At 43.9% G+C, this 19,306-nt stretch overlaps 1 protein-coding gene across 8 annotated transcripts in view; it reads left to right on the top strand.

Annotated features, from left to right (window-relative positions):
* LOC137415594 (uncharacterized) overlaps positions 1-15,751 on the top strand; it is a 31,380-nt gene extending 15,629 nt beyond the window's left edge. For all 8 annotated transcript variants that reach the window (XM_078780520.1, XM_068101196.2, XM_068101197.2 and 5 more), the window contains 3 exons: positions 2,787-2,924; positions 12,828-12,965; positions 13,086-15,751. In XM_078780520.1, coding sequence (XP_078636646.1) covers positions 2,787-2,924; positions 12,828-12,965; positions 13,086-14,407 — 1,598 coding nt within the window. In that variant the 3' untranslated portion in view covers positions 14,408-15,751. The remainder of the gene's footprint in view (positions 1-2,786; positions 2,925-12,827; positions 12,966-13,085) is intronic.
* Positions 15,752-19,306: the final 3,555 nt, after the last annotated feature.

Below are 19,306 nucleotides of genomic sequence, written 5' to 3'. Positions count from 1 at the left end.
CACTATCTGCCAGTAACCCTCTTTTGGTGAAATTCACAAATCCAGACTCACCAGTCACCTCCACTCATCAATTCCTCTTTTCTCTTACTTAGTCTGTTCAACCTCATTCTTACCTCCAAGGCTGCAAGACGTATGTTTGCCACTATCTTCAGTCATCCCCATCTATACCTAGATTATCTTTTGTACCCTCATTAACCCTCAGATCTCACCTCTTCCCTGTATTCCATGTGACTGCCCTCCTCGCCCTCTTATTCCTGTTATTTATTTAAATTTTGTTCCATTTCTGCTCACAAGTTTTCGCTTCCACTCTGACTGAGCTTGCTCCTGCCTACGGCTTGTTCAATCCTCCTCCCCACGACTATCGGGGACGCCTTTTTGTGATGGTTGAACCCCCCCCCCCCCCCCCCCGATACAAGTGGGGCGCCAAATCTTCCCCATTCTTCCCTGCTGCCCGGATTCATCAGGGCAGTGCGGTCATGGTCAGAGTGGTGATCGGACCGGCCCTTTCCCTCTTGTCTCTCTCTCTCTCTATCTATCTCTCTCTATCTCGTTATCTCGTTATCTATATCTCTCTCTTTTTATCCCTCCATCTCTTTCTCTCTCTCCCTTTCTTCAAGAGAACTGTTCGGGGCTATACAACAACAACAACAACAACAACCCTCCTCCCCTTGCTCTGACTCCTCTCCAGGTCCTTTATTCTTCCAAGTCACGCTATTTTCTTCCTCTACCCTGCAGTTTATGCATCCACAACCCCACCCCCGCCCCTCCTCTTTTCGCTGTTTTTACCTCCGCCACCTAAGGTGGACAGCAAGGATGGTTGTAGATGCGTGATGTGCTGTGCTCTTTTTCCATCAGATTTAGCGCTTTGCATTCAGGCCAGAGAGTTCAATTTTCGTCTCATCCGACCACATAATCTTTTGCATCACGCTTTGATTCTTTCACCAACATTTTTGCAAACTCCAGGCATGCTGTCATTTCCCTTTTCCTCAGGAATGGCTTCCATGTGTCCACTCTCTCATAAAGCCTGGATTTGTGAATAGTCAGGGCCCTTCGGGATATTTTGGGTCAAATTCTTCCAAAAGCATCAAATTTGGCGTAGATGTTGCCCATGCCATACTCTCGATTTTTGACGGGCGCCAAGGGCGGTATGATCCCGGGACCATACCGGTCCATCCCGCCATGTCACCTGACCTATGACGTCATAATTAGGATATGCATCCAATCACATGGCGTACTATAAGTGGTCAAAGTTCAAAATGAATCGATCGAAAAATGAAGGCAGGGATCCTTTTTAAGGTTTTCATAAAATCCAATATGGCCGCCAGGTCACATGACCTATGACGTCATATTTATGACATGTATACAATCATGTATACATGAACCCGGATCATGATCGCACAAAAATTAAACACAAGGATATGGCATACAGTTAATAAAACATCAAAATCCGTACCTTTGTAATTAGACTGATGAACTGCATATGCCTGAAAATTAGGAAATAGACATGTAAATATTTCCTCTAATTGTCAAAAATAAGGTCAGAGTTCGATTACCCAACCCAGAAACATAAAATGGTGAACCTCGCGTAAATCTTGACAAAAAACTCAAAAACCGACATGTTTGACTCAAAAATGATCTTTAAGATGACCTTGAGGGTTGACCTTGACCTCGAATCATCAAAATAACATCATAATTGGATTCCTCGACCTCAAACTCCTGAAAAGTGGTATCATACATGATTCCAACCCTTTTGGTTATTTAACTGATTTTCCTCTAATCCGGGTGGCGCCCATTTAGTATTTCGCCAATATGGGGCCCCCGGGGAGGGGGCGCCCATCAAAAATCGAAAGAGTATGGCATGGGCAACATCTGGGCCAAATTTGGTGCTTTTGGAAGAATTTGAACCAAACGGCCCCAAAATATCCCTAAGGGCCCTGACTAGAAGGGCTGCATAGATTGTTTTCCTTCCGGTAAGTTCTCCCATCTCAGCATAGGAATCTGGTAGTTCTGTCAGTGGTCATTGGGTTATTGGTCACCTCCCTGACCAAGGACCTTCTTGCCTGGTTGTTCAGTTTGGTCAGACAGCCAGCCCTAGGCAGAGTCTGGGTAGTTCCATATTCTTTCCATTTCCTAATGATGGGCTCACTGGGCTCTTGGTAACTTTCAATACTCTCATTTTATTATACTTGGCAGATCAGCAGGCCTTAGGCCTGGGGGTTAGTCCATGGCCCAGTACAATTGCATTGATCCCAGGTATATCACCACGATGTATTAAATATAAACAAAAGTCGTACACATGTTTTTGCTTCAAGTATGTATATCAGGTTTTTTTAGGCACTGTACCTGGCATTATACACCGCCCAAATAAAGGGATGTGTTTACTGATATTGAACGAAAACTTGGTAGGCGACATGAATTGCAAAGCAACAAGCAAAGCAATTATCGCTCTTGTTTACTCTGGTTAGCCATCTTGAATCCTGAACGCAACCCTTTTACTGGCTGATTCACCTCCCCGTTTGTTATTCTCTTGCTGGTTGTGCCAAATTGTTGCCCCACTTCTCCATTTGTCAGTTTAACCTTGTTGTACTTGCGCCTCACTCTTGCCGAGGGGGAAAAAATTCTTATTGGAGCTTGCTGTTGCATTCACACTTTCTGCATTCAGTAACTAAGGAGGAATCTGTGCTCGTGGAAGGTTGTAATACAGATCTATCTGATGGGCGAAATTATATTTAGCAGCATTGTAAATGTCATGTCCACACAAAAGATTGACACTGAGTTGTGTGCAGGTGATATCTATTCTGTAAAAGTGGAATGCTTCCAAGACGACAATGATTCATCTGCTCGAGAAGTTTTGAGATGTGCTTCTGTAAAGGAAGAAATCGACGATCATCAGATAAATGACAGTATTGCCCGTTTTGAAACTGGTAAGCAGAAACGTGTTGTGGACATCAAAGATCTTTTGGTATTTTAGGCTCGGTTTGTATGCAGGGTGACCCCCCAAAAAAGCCGGTACCAACCTAACCTCTCATAACTTCCTCCATACTAATGATATCCTTTTACTTTTTGTGGGTGCACAAAAATGGAGTGTGTATAGTCAGCAGATTCAGATTTGGTCAGCCAGCAACATGCCATGGACAACGGAAGAAAAATCATTGTCAGTCAAAATCTGCCTGAGAACGAAATCCATTAAGGATACTCAAACCGAGTCCAGAGTTGTATGATTAAGGACATTGTCTACTAAGGAAGACCACAATCCATAGAGCCTCTCAAAACAACAACTACAACAGCACTCGGTAGAGCGCGTACCTCCGCCAGGCTGAACAGTTTACGTTTTGTGTCCCATTAATAGGCCTGAAATGGATCTGGACATGACCCAAAATCTAATCGGCTTGTTCTTGTCACCGAACCAACTCATCCACCTCCTTTGGTCAGAACTCGTCCACAACTTTTTGAAATATCGTTCCATCATTTTTGGCCCCATTTTTCATTGCTGAAGAATCACTTGAAAAATGAAAAAAAAATCTCTGATTTGGATCGAAGCAATTCCTCCTTGTCACACACCTAAACCTGTCCACCAAGTTTCGTCCAAATCCGTCCACAGCTTTTTGAGATATCGTGCTATACTGCATATTGTTTTTGGCCCTATCTCTCCATGGTGAAGAAGCACTGAAAAATTCTAGTATCCGGATCCAGATCTTCACCAAAATCAAATAATTTTGTCTTTGTCACACACCAAACCTCTCCACCAAATTTCGTCTGATTCCGTCCACTACTTTTTCAGATATCCTGTTCACAAACAGACAGACAGACAAACAGACAGAGGTGAAAACATAAACTGCTACCATCTATTGTGGCGGAGGTTAATAACGGACAATTTGTTCAATCATTGCAGCTGACTGCTTCAGAGTAATGAACCATTTTACTTGTTAAATATAAGTGTGTCTGCAGCATTGAGGCCGGCACCTGGATCATGTGCTCTCACCTCAATCAAATCAAGGGCATTAAAGATATCCATCTGAATATTTGTGGTTATCCTACATCATGTGAAGCAAATGCACACCAAAGAACATGTTATTTAATCTCAAAATCAAGGTTTATTAAATGGTATTTGGTCTTTTTACACTACATAATGTACTGTTATGTCCTACATGACATAATGTGGTCATGACTCGTGGAAGAGCAAGAACAGAACGGAATGGAACAAAATGGAAAGGGGGAGATACACCAACAGAGTCGAATTGAGTGAGGTCAAATGGAGGAGTTCAAGGACACGCGGGGGTGAACAAGTTGCACACAAGCTATAACACAGCAAGAAGAGGGAAGGAAAAGCGGGAATGAAACAAAAAATGAACAAACCAATTGACAACGAACAAACGAAAAGAGGTGAGGGAGAAAAATCACAATAACCTGAGGTGGAGGGAGGTGAGCAGCAGTCTAGAAGCCCTGGAGGGGAGAATAGGACTGAACAGACTAGGGAAGTTGGTTCCACAAGCGAGAGAAAAGAGGGGGACAAACGGGTGGAGGTGAGCAGTAAGAAGAAGGTTCTTGGCAGACTGCACCTTGCAGAAACCTGGGAAGAACAGCCAAGGGATGGCAGAGCATGCATCAGCAATAGGAGGCAGCAGAACACAGAGGACACCAATCTGTCTGGAATGCTAAAGAGAAGAAAAAAAAGTAACAGGCCATGAGCACTGCGGCACTTCAGGCTTGGCAGGGAGTGGAGATTAATAGATCCCGTTGAGAGCCATGCATTGGCTGTGAGAGTAGCTGAAGTTGGTAATCCATGTGTGGAGTTGGCCTTGAATTCCATAGGCAGAGAGTTTTGAAAGCAGGGTGGGGTGCCAGACTGTATCACATGGTTAGGATATGTTGAGAAATGGCCCTGATCTCATGTTTGAGATTATGTGCTTCCATTCATTGTTGGGAGAGCCCTGGTGTTGGGCTAGCGGCTAGGGTGCCGGCTTTAGGATCCGAGGATCCTGGGTTCGAATCCCGGTCGATTGCTGAATTAACGCCAGGGGGGTTGACTCAGCCTGTCTTCCTTCTGAGGTCGGCTAATTGAGTACCAGTTCACTGGTAATTCCCTGTTTGTCGTAAAAGGTGACAAAAAGGGTTGGCGTCAGGAAGGGCATCCGGCCGTAAAACATTGCTTCAAAAAGGGGACCAAAAAAACAACAACAACCATGGTTCCCGAAAAAGGCCAACCCCTGCTTTGTGGGGAAAAATGGCCTCTAAAGGTGGTTTTTTATTCATTGTTGGGAGAGCAACAATTAGCATTCATTGTTGGGAGAGCAGGAATCAGCCCTTCCAAGGCAGAGTGACCTGGTCTGAATCCAAATTGATAATCTCAGATCAGGCCGTTAGAGAAAAGGAAGGACTTGATGTCAATTGTGATGATTGATTGCATGACTTTACTGATGACTGTAAGTAAGCTGATGGGCCTGCAGTTGAGGCGATTGGTTTTTCACCTGGTTTATGTAATTGGGTGATGTTTGCTTACTTCCAAGCAGGTGGAAGATGACAGAAAGACGATGCGCAATAATCTGATTTTAGGATGCTTGCGCTGATACCGTCCGGTCCAGTTGCAGAATCAAATTTGAGGGATGCAATAAATTTCTCAATCTTCTCAGGTGCAAAAAATAGAGTCCACGAGTAGTTATGTGTGACTCGATAGAGTGGGTACCAAGAACAAGCTGTTGGGAACACAAGCTTTGGAAGCGAACGGAATTGAGACATGAGGCATTCTCATAAGTTGCCTCGGCTGTGGTGCTATTTGAAGTGAGGAGGGGGGGGGGGGGCGTACTCCAGAGACAGACGTAAGGTGCCATCAGGTTTTAGAGGAGGGAGCCAAGTTTGAAAGTTCAATCTTGAGGTTAGTATTGTTTTCTGACTGAGTGTGTACACTTGTTGAGGGCTTTACAAAATGATACGAGGTTTCCTTCAGTCGCATTTGCCTTCCAGGAAAATGAGGCTAGTTGTTTCAAGGCAACTGTCTCGCCACAGGATTCAGTGTACAAGGGTGGGAGGAAAGGTATGAAAACTGAAGATGGAATGGATCTTTGCATGTGAAAGAGAGAGGATGCTTCTGTGGTACGATTCCCAGGCTGAGTTAATATTAGGTGTCGGATATGAGACCAGTGCTAAAGTGAGATAGCCAATCTGCCTGAGTGGACTGCTTGACTCGCCAATGATGAGCCAGCATGGTTTCAGTTGAAATCGCTGCATATGAGTAAAAGAGTTGAGATGGGTGGTTAAAAGCTGGTCCATGTTGTCTGAGAGGGGAGCGGTGGGACACTGGGGAGGGCAGTGGGACTCTGGGGTAGTATAGAGGAGGGTGAGATGCTGGGTTGGTTGGGGAACGGGACGTTTGGGTTGTTGGAGGGGGCGAAGCTGGGATGGCTGGTGGGTGGGAACACTGGGATTGGCTGTGAGGTGGGCAGAATGCTGGCAGCCAGGCAGGGAGAGAGCGGTAAGCTGGGCAAACAGGGATCAGGCGAGGGAATCGGATATTGCTGGGATCGAAGGAAGGAGTCGGGCATGGGGTAAAGGGACACTGAATTTGGGGATACTGAGCAGGGGTTGTTGGGGGATGCAGGAGTGAGTATAGGGGATATTGTGCTTGGAGCTCACTGTGTAGCGAGCACTATTTGTATCATGGATAATAACACTATTTGAAACCATTTGTTCAGATGTTGAACCATTTTGTTCAGATGTTGAAACCATTTGTTCCCACGTGCGCTGTCCCGCCCCACCCCCATTATCCCCATGCCTTCCACATTTTGCCCTGTTCAAGTGACTCGTGGTTGTCCATCAAGGCCCTCTCCCTGTTGATATTTTTGTGAATATAAGATTGTTCTTCACGGTCCATGTTAAATATGTTGAAACTTTCCCCTGCAGTGTTTTATTCAGTGGTTTATTACAACACGCTGTTTTTCTTCCTATTTAAAAGGCTCCTTTCAATTTGCTCTTCAACTCATTCCATTTCAAAAAAATATTCAATCTCTTATAATTCTTTCTCACTACATGCTCTAAATTCTCATTCATTCCACCCCTCCTCCATCGTTCTTAAACGGATCGCTAACTTGAAAATCACAATAATCCCAATTTGTTATAAATGTTCATCTTTCATGAATCATCCACTTTCTAAACGTCCCCCTTGCCCCTCCCCTCCAAATCTCCCCCCTTGCCCCTCCCCTCCAAATCTCCCCCCTTGCCCCTCCCCTCCTAAACTCCCCCATAGCCCCTCCCCTCCTAAACTCCCCCCTTGCCCCTCCCCTCCAAATCTCTCCCCTTTCCCCTCCCCTGCAAATCTCCCCCCTTGCCCCTCCCCTCCTAAACTCCCCCCTTGCCATCCTCCTCCTAAACTCCCCCCTTGCCCTTCCCCTCCTAAACTCCCCCCTTGCCCCTCCCATTCAAAATCCCCCCCCCCCCCAACTCCTCCCCTTCATATCTACCCCCCAACCATCCCTCCCAAATTCTCCCTCCTCCCACCTCCTTCTCAAAGCTGCCTCCTCCCCACTTCGTCTCCCTTCTATCTCATACCTCCACCTCCCCCAACCTTCGGCCTTCCTCTGCCCCCCCTCAAACAACCCCTCACTGTGCCTCATCCCATCACCATCAAACCTTTCGTCCTCCTCATCCTTCCCTTTCTTGTAACTCTTCTGTAATCTCTGCCACACTATCAACTGCTCTTCCTACCTCCCCCTCTCATCCTTCATCTATCCTACCCCTCCCCTCCCCTGTCCTGCACCCGATGCTCCCCCTCTCTCCTCATTAACGGGATGGACCTCAAACATCCGGGGCCTTCGCTCAAACCTGAGTGATCTCTCCATTCAGGTTGCTTCTGACAATCCAGACTTGATCTGCTTAACAGAAACTTTCCTCCTTCAAGATGTCTCTGATTCCTTAATATCTCTTCCTGGTTACTCCCTCCTCCGGTATGATAGACCTGAGCCTCGCCCTGGTGGTGGGGTGGCTATCTTTATCAAAAACTCTATTCCTCACTCTCCTTGCACTGCCCTCTCTCCACCCCACCCCCAGGAGTACCTCTGGCTACAGCCTCCTCTCCGCTCCCACCTTTTGTTCATACGTGTTCTGTGCCGTCCTCCAAACAGTGATGACTCCATTTACATTTCGCTGTCGGACAACATGGACCAACTTCTATCAACTCATCCAAACTCTCTCTTCCTCATATGTGGCGACTTCAACTGTCATCATGCCAGCTGGCTGGGTGTGGGTTCATCTCTCACCAGCCATGGCACCTCAGCAAAGGACTTCTGCGACTCATTGGGACTGACACAATCTGTCAATTTCCCGACCCGAAACTCAGTCAATGGAGTATCTTCTCTTCTGGACTTGGTTATGACTAACTTCCCTGCAAATGTCTGCTGCTCTTCTGCTCCAATCGGTTCTTCTGATCATGTGCTTGTTAAAGTGGACATCTCTCTGGCCATTCTCAGAGAGCCTCCTCAGCGCCGACGAGTCTGACATTTCACTCAGGCTGACTGGCACGGTCTGCAAGCAGCCATCAATCATCTGGACTGGTCTCCCATCTCTACTGCCTCTGACATAAATTCTTCCTCGGAATTCTTCCAAAGCAAACTGCTCTCTCTCATGCACAGATTTATCCCATCTCGTCTTCAGTTGTCTTACCCTTCCTCCCGTCCATGGTACACTGAATCTTGTGGTGAGGCAGTTGCCCTGAAACAACTTGCCTTTGCCTCTTGGAAGGCAAATCCAACTGAAGGCAATCTCAGTTCCTTCCACCAAGCTCGGAACAAATGTATGTCTACCCTCACGAGTGCCAGGAAGCACTATCTCTCCACACTCAAGATTGAACTCTCAAACCTGTCTCCTTCCTCCAAATCCTGGTGGCGTCTGGTCAAATCCGTTTCTGGTGTTTGTTCCCCCTCCAACCCCTCCCTTACCTCAAATAGCTCTACAGTTGACACCGCACGTGACAAAGCCGAATGCCTCAACTCTGTGTTTGCCTCAAAATCTTGTGTCCCAAACCCATCTCTCTCTGTTCCCACCTTTCCCAGTCGAACCCAACTGCTCCTGGACTCTGTGTCCTTCTCTCCTGACAAGGTGGATAAGTTTCTGTCAAACCTCGACTCTGATTCTGCAACTGGACCAGATGGCATCATCCCACGGCTCCTAAAATCCTGCTCTGCCGCTCTATCTCACCCTCTCTCTGTTCTTTTCACCCTCTCTTTTGCTCAAGGTCATCTGCCAGCATCTTGGAAATCAGCAAACATTACCGCTTTACACAAAAAAGGTGCAAAAACAGATCCTTGCAACTACAGACCAATCAGCCTGCTTCCAATTATCAGCAAAGTCATGGAATCCATCATTGCTTCAGATATCAAATCCTTCCTCTTCTCCAATGGCTTGATCTCTGATCATCAATTTGGATTCAGACCAGGTCATTCTACTCTGGACATGTTGCTTCTGCTGTCTCAACAATGGATGGAGGTCCTCAATGCCAAACAGGAAATCAGACCTGTCTCACTTGACATATCAGGTGCCTTCGATATGGTCTGGCACCCAGCTCTGCTCACCAAACTCTCCTCCTATGGTATCCATGGAAATCTCCACTCATGGCTTGCGGACTTCCTCTCTGGTCCGTGTGGCCCTGAATGGATTTCTCTCATCTCCCCTTCCTGTTCTGGCTGGAGTTCCCCAAGGTAATGTTCTGGGCCCTGTTCTATTTCTGGTCTTCATCAATGATCTCTCCGACTTTCTGGAAAATCGTCTCTATCTCTTTGCTGATGACTCCACTATCTGCCGCTCCATTCCTCATCCCTCAGATCGGCAGTCTGCAGCCTCCTCACTCTCTGCAGACCTGGAAAAAAATCACAGACTGGTCAAACAAGTGGAACATGTCTTTCAATCCTGACAAATCGCGCACTCTTACAATGTCTCTCCGAAAGGACCGACTGGAAAACCCTCTCATCTACTTTCTCAACAATGCTCTCCAAGAAGTTTTGTCACTCAAGCTTTTGGGTCTCACTATCTGCCATGATCTTTCTTGGGAAAACCACATTTCCAAGCTGGCCTCCAAAGCCAGTCGCCGACTGGGCATCCTCCGTCGTGCGAAGTCCTTCCTTGGCACACCTGAGCTCCTCACCACATACAAGGCTTTCATCCGCAGCTCAATGGAATACTGTTCCCCCCTCTGGGCTGATGCTCCTGCCTCACACCTAGCTCGGCTTCACGCTGTTGAAACCAAAGCTTTCAGAATCATTGGAATCACCTGCGATGAAGTTAACTCCGAGGGCCTTTCACTCACTCACCGCAGGCAGGTTGGTGGTCTTTCTGTCTTCTACTGACTCCCCTCCGGCCTAGCTCCCCCAGCTCTCTCTGTGCTTCGTCCCCCAAATATTCCTCCAGGTCGCACAAGATCTGCCAGCAACCCTCTTATGGTTAAACTGCCAAAATCTAGGCTCTCTGCTCACCTTCACTCTTTCATTCCCCTTTTCTCCCGCCTCTGGAACAAACTCCCCCACTCTCTTCAATCCCACTCCTCCCTCCAGGTCTTTAAAACAGCTGTTCACCACCATCTCTTATGGATTCACCACCATCCCCCATCCAAAACCTTGATCTTTTCTTCCCCCGCTAATTTCACCCCAGATCCACTTTTTGGAAATTCCAACTTCTTTCCTGGAAGTCCTTGCAGTGTTCATATGTTTTATACCTCTCCCACCTCCCCCAAAGCCCTCGCCCTCCCACATTTCTCCCGTTGTCCCTGCTCTCAAATGTTGTGTTTGTGTCCTTCCCCCTCTCTCCCCATCTTGTCTGCCGCTCCCCTTATTTTTTGTGTTTTATGTGTCGGTTTGACTTTTTGTGTGATTAATGTTAGCTCTTTCAGGAGCCTCGAGCTTGTATACAAAAAAAAAAAAAAAAAAAAAAATCAGGTCATGATAAGCTTTAGATGAATTACTTGCAATGTGGCATTCAACAATGACAGTTCACAGTCTTTTTTTTCTTTTCTTTTTAACTCAACTGGACTGTGTCCAGCTGAATTTTTGTCGACACCCAGTGTCCGTTGTCCGTCGTCCATCTGCCGTCTGTCTGTCTGTCGTCTGTAAACAATTCGATGTCTGCGCTCTAAAATTCACAAATATTGATGAAATTTGATGAAACTTGTTATGCAGCATCTTTAAGACATAAACTAGTCTGGGATTGCATTTGGGCGTTGCACGCCCAAAAATGGGCATGGCAGGGCGACCATATTGAAAAAGAATGAATACTTAAACCCTGTTGAACACATCTATTGAAATATTCAACATATCTTGATTCAATACCATACATGTATATTGTTTGACCAAGTCTTTCTGAATAAATTCAAGTCTGAAATCTAAGAAAAGTAATTGTAGTTTTACTTTTCATGCGTCACTTAAAACTCAATTTTTTCTAGTTTCCTGTTCAAACATGAGATACCTTCAACGTTACTGTACCTCTTTAGCACATATAAACTATATAGTTTGTGATTCTATTATGCATATTCTAACCATATTGATATAGACCAGTTGAGTTCAGGTTCTCTGGAACCTCTAGTTTTGTATACATAGTCAAGGCTCGTAGAAGGGCTAGAAACAGAATGGATGAGGATGCAACATAACAAATAGAACAGCAGAAGGGGGAAATGCTAACAGCAAGGCCGAGGGAGAAAATAGATGGAGACTGACCAACAAGGGATGCAGGTAACTATGAGGGTTGGGGAGAACGCAAGGGGTTGTCAAAATGGAAACGGAAGCAAAACTTTGTTGAGGTGGATGGGTGGTTTAGTATGTGTAGAAAAGATCATGGTTATGGATAGTTTACGATTTGAGATGGTGGTGAACAGCTGTTTTAAATACCTGGAGAGAAAAATGAGATTGAAGAGAGTGTGAATTTGGTTCCACAGGTGGGAATAATGATGAACAAATGAGTGGAGTTTGGCAGTGGTTCTGGAATTTGGCAGTTTCACTGGAAAGAGGGTTGGTAATTTGGTATCCTCTCACACTGTCTCTCCAGTAGAATCGACAATTGACCTCTCCGATCCATTTCTCCAGACAGCTGCTGGAACAGGAGCACATCATAGAACTTCTTGTCCTCAATATCTGCCATAACATTTCATGGGAGGATGATTTAGCCACATCATCAGCAAAAGATATTTACCACCTGGGAATTTTTCTTTGAGCTAAGGCATTTCTGAGTCGGACCCTCATCACAGTGTACAACTGTACAAGGCTTTCCGACACAGCTCCATGGTGTAGGACTCTCCGCTGTGGGCTGCTGGAGTATGAGTCCTCACTGTGGATGGCCTTACTTGATTTCCTCTTTGCCCCTCTTGAGATGCAAAAAAAGGCCTTCCGCAACTTTGGTATCTCAAGGTATTACCAGGGACTCAAGGTATTACCAGTGGGTCACTGTCCCACTTGTGGCAAAAAAATTTTTTAATACACATTTACTTTGTGGATTTTTCCTCCTGTCCACACCTATATCTGCACTCCTTAAGCCCCCCTTGGTCACACATTACTCAAGAGACCCTCACTTGCTCACGCTCCCCACATCCAGGATTGAATTGCCCATCTCCATTCATTTCTACACTTATTCTTCCAATTGTGGAATCGCCTACTTGGGGTTTCAAGTAAATAAGAATGTGTGCAAGTGCTGGGATGAGGTAATTGCGAATACTCGATGAGCCAAATACCTTTACCTGTTTATGAAGTGTGGTTTAATCAACTCTCAGAACTGAATACATATACACTTGACTCAATTTCGATTTCGCAGGATTGTAAACTTCATGTCCCAGCAAGTTATTGACAATAAGTTGTGTGCAGGTGATATCTCTCTTGTTAAAGTGGAATATGTACAAGACATTGATTCACCAGCCACACAAGCTTTGGGTTGTGTTTCTGTAAAGGAAGATCCAGTTGCTGTTCATATGACAAATTGCAAGGCTGACTGTTCTGCAAAAGGTGAGCACATCTGTGCACAATATATAATCCTCGTTCAGGATAAATTTATATTTTTTAATCGTCTTGATATTCCGATGCTGACTAAATTGGATGTTGACTTCATGTGATTTGTTTTTCCAGTACATTCAGGAAGTAATATTGGACAAATAATGCCGAGGCACTGTTTGTTGGAGAACACGATTGGTGTTTTGAAGACAGAATCACAAGATCAAAACTCGTTACCTTTACAGCACCATTCCAGCTTTCATCAACACAATGCAAAGGTTAAGATAAAACTTTCAAAACACAAGAATGTTCTCAAAAGGCAAAAGTGTCGTGTTTGCAGTAAGGATTTTGCTTCAATGAGCAGCATGAAAACACACATGAAGATCCATACAGGAGAGCGTCTGTTCAAGTGCTTTGAATGTGGGAAAGGATTTCTTTATAAATGGACCTTAAACGCACATAAATTAACCCATACTGGAATACGCAGTTACAAGTGTTCTGCTTGTGGTAGAGGTTTCTCTCGAAAACTGCATTTGCAAATGCATACAATGGTCCATACAGGAGAACGTCCATACAAGTGCTCTATCTGTAATAAATGCTTCTCTCACAAAGGTAATTTGAAATTGCATATGATGACCCATACAGGAGAGCGTCCCTACAAATGCTCTGTGTGTGCTAAAGATTTTGCATTGAAAGGACATTTGAAATTGCATTTGAGGGCCCATACAGGAGAGCGTCCATACAAATGCTCTGTCTGTGATAAATGTTTCTCTATAAAAGGTACTTTGAAAGTGCATATGAGGATCCACACAGGAGAGCGTCCGTGCAAATGCTCTGTTTGTGATAATAATTTTCGGGATAAATACGTATTGAAAATACATATGATGACCCATACAGGGGAGCGTCCACACAAGTGCTCTGTCTGTAACAAATGTTTCTCTAAGAAAGGTACTTTGAAAGTGCATATGAGCATCCACACAGGAGAGCGTCCGTGCAAATGCTCTATTTGTGATAATACCTTTCGGGATAAATACGTATTGAAAACGCACATGCTGACCCATACAGGAGAGCGTCCACACAAGTGCTCTGTTTGCGGTAAAAGTTTCTCCATAAAAGCTAGTTTGAAATCACATGTGAGGATTCATACAGGAGAGTGTCCATACACATGCCCTGTTTGTGGTAAAGGTTTCTCAGTGCAAACTAATTTGAAATCACATGTGAGGATCCATACAGGTGAGCGTCCTTACAAGTGCTCTGTTTGTGGTAAAGCTTTCTCAGTGCAAACGAATTTGAAATCACATACGAGGGTCCATACAGGGGAACGTCGGTACAAGTGTTCTGTTTGTGGCAAAGCTTTCTCGGTGAAAAATAATTTGAAATCGCATATGAGGGTCCATACAGGAGAGCGTCGGTACAAATCCTCTATGGAAAAGATTTTGCATCAAAAGAGCTTTTGAAAGCATATGAGGATGCACACATGAGCGTGTCCAAACAAGTACTTTATTTGTGATAATCTTAGGAGTAAATACATATTGGAAACACGCATGATGACCCAAAAAGGAGAGCGCTCACACAAGTGCTCTGTCTATAATGTTTCTCTCAAAAAGCTAATATGAAAATGCATATGAAGACACACCTTCATATGCATTTGGTGCATATGAAGGTCCTTTCAAATATTCTCTTTGTAATGAGTCTTTTATAAATAAAATGAGCTTGAACTTTGGATCACCCACACTTGGAAGTACCTGCTCTATCTGTGTCAAAGGTTTCCCTCCTAGAGTTTTCATGAAATTGCTAATGTGGACTCGCAGAAAGTGCCCATACAATTGCTCTGTGGGAAAGGTTTCTCTCAAAATTGTAATTTGAAATTGTACATGAGGGTCAGCAATCAGATCTTTAAAACAATTCGCAATACCAGTGTTCCAATACAGTTCCGAATTAGTAAACCAGCCCCATTTGGAGATAAACCAGCCAGATTTCAAAAAAAGGAAACTTGACTTTACAAATAAAAATGTTCTGCAAAAACCAGTTCATCACAATAATATACCTGCCAAGACAAGATGGAGGTGGTGTACTGATGGAACACAACCAAGTGCACAAAAGGATTACTGTTAATTGGCCAAGTACGTGAAAAGTTCAACAAACTACCTAATCCAATTTGTACACAAAGACAAGAAGCTAGAAAAGTATCTCCAGGTTGCCTTGCAAAAAATTTCCAAGAACAGGTGTACACTCGAGGATGCTGCACATGAATTCGAAACAGAAACCAATACAGCCCCAATGATTGCAAAGAAGGCAATTGGTCAGTGGCCAGACCCGATTTCTGGTGGTCTTGGGCATTTTGTCTGCTAGAAAATTTTAATTGCTGCCGGGTGTTCGGCCCACGGGGGAAGACTATTGCATGGGTGGATGTAGATTCAGAAAGTGGTGCATTTTTTATTGCGAAATAGTCTGCTCATACATTTAGTCCCACGTGTAGACCTCGATTAGTTTAGTATGCTTTTTGTGGAGATATTTTGCAGAGATGGACTGGATGAAGATTTCATGGTATAATTTTTTTTAAATATTTCATTCATAGATATCAATCACAAAGCATGCTGTATAAAATATGCAGTAAATTGATAGAAAATGCAATTATTACTCATGAAAACAGCTGAAATTATGTGATGGAAATATACTTGTATATAGTAGTTTAGTTGGCTGGAAAATTTGATTGTCAGTTTCAAATCTTGATCTGAATGGTCCCCCTTTTTATTAGATTGCTAAAAAGAGAAGTAATAAACATATATATATATACGGAACTGATGTCCGAGTGAGTGTATGGAGAAACAAGGAGCTGATACTGTCGGTCCCCCACCATTTAGGTGGGATGAGGAATAGATCCATGCAATATAAAAGCTAAATCTTGATTGTTTTGTTGCATAACACGTACACAAAATTACATTGGCAGATGATCAGGCGGTCAGATGGAACTCATTTTAATTTCCCCCGTCTCCAACCTTGTCAAAGGGGCAGGCAGGGGACAATAAATAACATTAACTTAATTGTGATTAAACCTGTGATTGATTAGAGGTTAAGAAAATAACGAAAGGAAAGAGGAAATAAAAGAACAACAATACATTATTTGAAAGAAAATTTGATCACACACTAAAAAGCATCAAAAAGGAAGATGATTTTGAATGTTGTCGTATTTTGAGAAAAAAGGTGGAGGAGAGAGAGAGAGAGAGAGGAGGTGGGGGAAATGGGCGATCAGAATCTGAGCTAATCATAGTTTGTCAAATGCCAGACCCCATCATCATATTTGTTATCAAACCAGTCTGGCTACTATTTGTAAACAAAACAAACACGTTCACCTCATTTTCAGTAGAGCTCATTTCTTGCCATGGATATTGTGTATCAATGGTATACGTGTACAGTGCCCTCCATAAGTATTGTAACAGTGAAGTCAAATTTGTTATTGCTACACTGTGTACTCAAGAAATTTGCATTTGAGATCAAAAGATGAATATGAAGCAAGAGTATATACAGAAGGTCAGATTTTATTTTTTGGTATTTCTTTGCATATGTTTTACCATTGCAGCACAAGAGCACATTTTATGTTCAGTCCCCCATTTTAGGTTAGCATAAGTATTGGAACAGATTCATTTGAAGTAAATTAAAGTATAGGGTGTCACATAAGTCTGGAACCATCAGGCAAAATAAGTGATTCATGTTTTTTTTTTTGTTTCTTGCAGGTGTCCATGATGTCGCTGAGTAAGGAAGAATGCATCCAGGTAATCCTGCTCATAGGAAATCAGAGTCATAGGGAGGTCGCTGAATAATTCAACAGATTGCATCCGAACCGTGCGTCCAGTACACACAGCTGTGTTGGCAAACTGGTAGCAAATTTCAGGGAAATGGGATCCACAGGAGATAAACCATGCAGTGGACCTCCGAGGACATCCACCGATGACCACACAGCTACTACCATCCTCGCTCATTTCACGAAAATCCCCAAAAGGTCTCTTCGGCGGTTGTCCGCTGAGACGGGAGTGTCCAATTTAGCAGTATCTCACTGCATTCTTCAAGCACACAAATGGCATCCTTACAAACCTCAAATCTTGCAGAAATGAAGCGAAGATGATCTGGACCGACGGATGGAATTTTGTGAATGGGCTATGGAACAATGTGCTCAAAATTCAGATTTTCCCATTACTATTCTGTTCAGTGATGAAGCTGCTTTTTACGCTAATGGTGAGGTGAATCGACAGAAAACCTGCTACTGATCGCAAGACAACCCTCACTGGTTTACTGCTTCAAAAGAACAAGGTGCTGCTGTGTGATGGTGTGGTGTGGCATTTGGAAAGACCACATCATAGGCCAATTCCTTTTTGATGGCACAGTCACAGGAAACGCCTACTTCTGTATGCTCAACGAGGAAACATTCTCCAGTGTATTGAACGCAAATGGGGATTTCCCAACATGGTTCAAGCAGGATGGCACTCGGAGTGAACACTACTTCCTGCCCATCACAGCATCTGCGTAAGAGAGTATGCGGGTCAATTTATGGGAAAAAACACCATAACCCTCAACAAATTCTAACAAAAGGCTTTTCAGTGTTTTTCCTACCTACTGGGTGTTTTAAACGACAGAAAAGTCTACCAAAATCTGACCACCGGAAGTAGGTTAAAACTGGGTCAGTCCAAGATGGCCACCGCTGACACTGAAAATCAAGAAGGTGACTGCTGTAACTTCCTTATGATTGGGTGTAGAACAATCTTTTTTGTATCTAACCTAGGGTTTTAAGGGTCAAGGAATTCATTGGTGCCAATGGATTTATGACTTGGTCCATCAAATCCGTAAATCCAATATGGCGGCCAACACTCCCAAACAATTTGATATAGGACAGTGGTTTTTGCTTCATTGTTTTCTTTATTAAATATTACTTATTTTGACCTTCTTTCAGCATTATTTTCTTGAATATCGAATGTTTTTATTTCTGTTTCAGGTTTGGAACATGAGTGCTTCAAGCTTAGCCCACTAAAGTTGTCCGATCTGCAAAGAAAGGATTGAAGATGGATATGGCGTAAAAGTTCGTCAGAAGGGCGCTGATGGAATCAATGCAGCAAGTGTTAGGAGAGGTGATAGCATTGTTGTGACGGCTGGCTTTAAAGTACACTTGGACTGTTGTAAACGGTACATAAATCAACATGACATTGAGAATCGACAGAAGAAAAGTGGTTCCTCCATACTCTCACTGAAGAGAAGTGCACGTGTGTCTACTGGGCCTTTCAACAGCAAGTCTGATTGCCTTTTCTGTGGGACCCAGATTGCCCTTTGAGGTTTGGACTACAGATACGTTAAGACAGAATCCTTTGCCAGGGCCATCCTGGCGTGCTGTGAAAGTCGTTCTGATGATTGGTCATTTACTCCAAAAGGGCAGATTGAGTCCTCTGGTGGAGATCTTCATGCTGCTGACTGCATATACCACCATACATGCAGTGTCAATTTCCGCAATGAGTATGGCGCAGCGCTGCACTTTCGGGGTGGAACGGATGCAAAACGCAGAAAATCTGGACGGCCTAAAGATGCTGATCAAGAGGAGGCATTCTTCAGGATGTGTGCATATCTAGAGATGAATAATGAGGAACAGTTGACGATTTCATACATTCAGGACAAAATGATGGAGTTTTTGAATCGTGAAGATTCGTTTCCTTATGGCCATCACTATCTAAAGAACAAATTAAAGCAACAATACGTGGACTCCATCTATATCGCAGAGGGAAATGGCTTAAACGGCATAGTGACATTTAAAGAGAAAACATCACACATACTTTGGTCTTACTACACAGATGCGCAATGAGAAGGTGATGAAGATGCGCAAAAGAGAGCCATAATTGCGACGGCAGCAAGGCTGATCAGGAGTGATATCAAATCAAATGTGCCATCTGTTACTGATTACTACCCTAAAAGCTGATGATCTTAAACTCGACTCTGCATGGGCTTCCTTCCAGAGACGCTACAAAACATGTTGAAGTATCTGTCTGTGGGGAAAAGCATGCAACACAAGGTAGCCAGTATTGGACAAGCCATGGTACAATCAGTAAGACTGCGGGCTGTCATCGCACCATTACAGATTGGTTTAGCAGTGCAGGTGCATCATCTGTATCGGTCCAAATTCCTCGTGGACACTTCATGAGATGGGATACGGCTCGTCATATGGTAAAGTGCTCCAATTTGAAAAGAATGCTGCAAACTGTGTCACACCAGGTTTGTTGGTTGAAGACATAGATGTATTGGACTAGTCATTGTTATTTTCTGGTGACAATGTCGATCACAATATTCTTACCATCGACGGTAAAGGTACATTCCATGTG

The sequence above is a fragment of the Myxine glutinosa genome, chromosome 6, assembly GCF_964187855.1.
Source record: "Myxine glutinosa chromosome 6, kmMyxGlut1.1, whole genome shotgun sequence".
Taxonomy (NCBI): domain Eukaryota; kingdom Metazoa; phylum Chordata; class Myxini; order Myxiniformes; family Myxinidae; genus Myxine; species Myxine glutinosa.
This window is presented reverse-complemented; position numbering and strand designations above follow the sequence as displayed.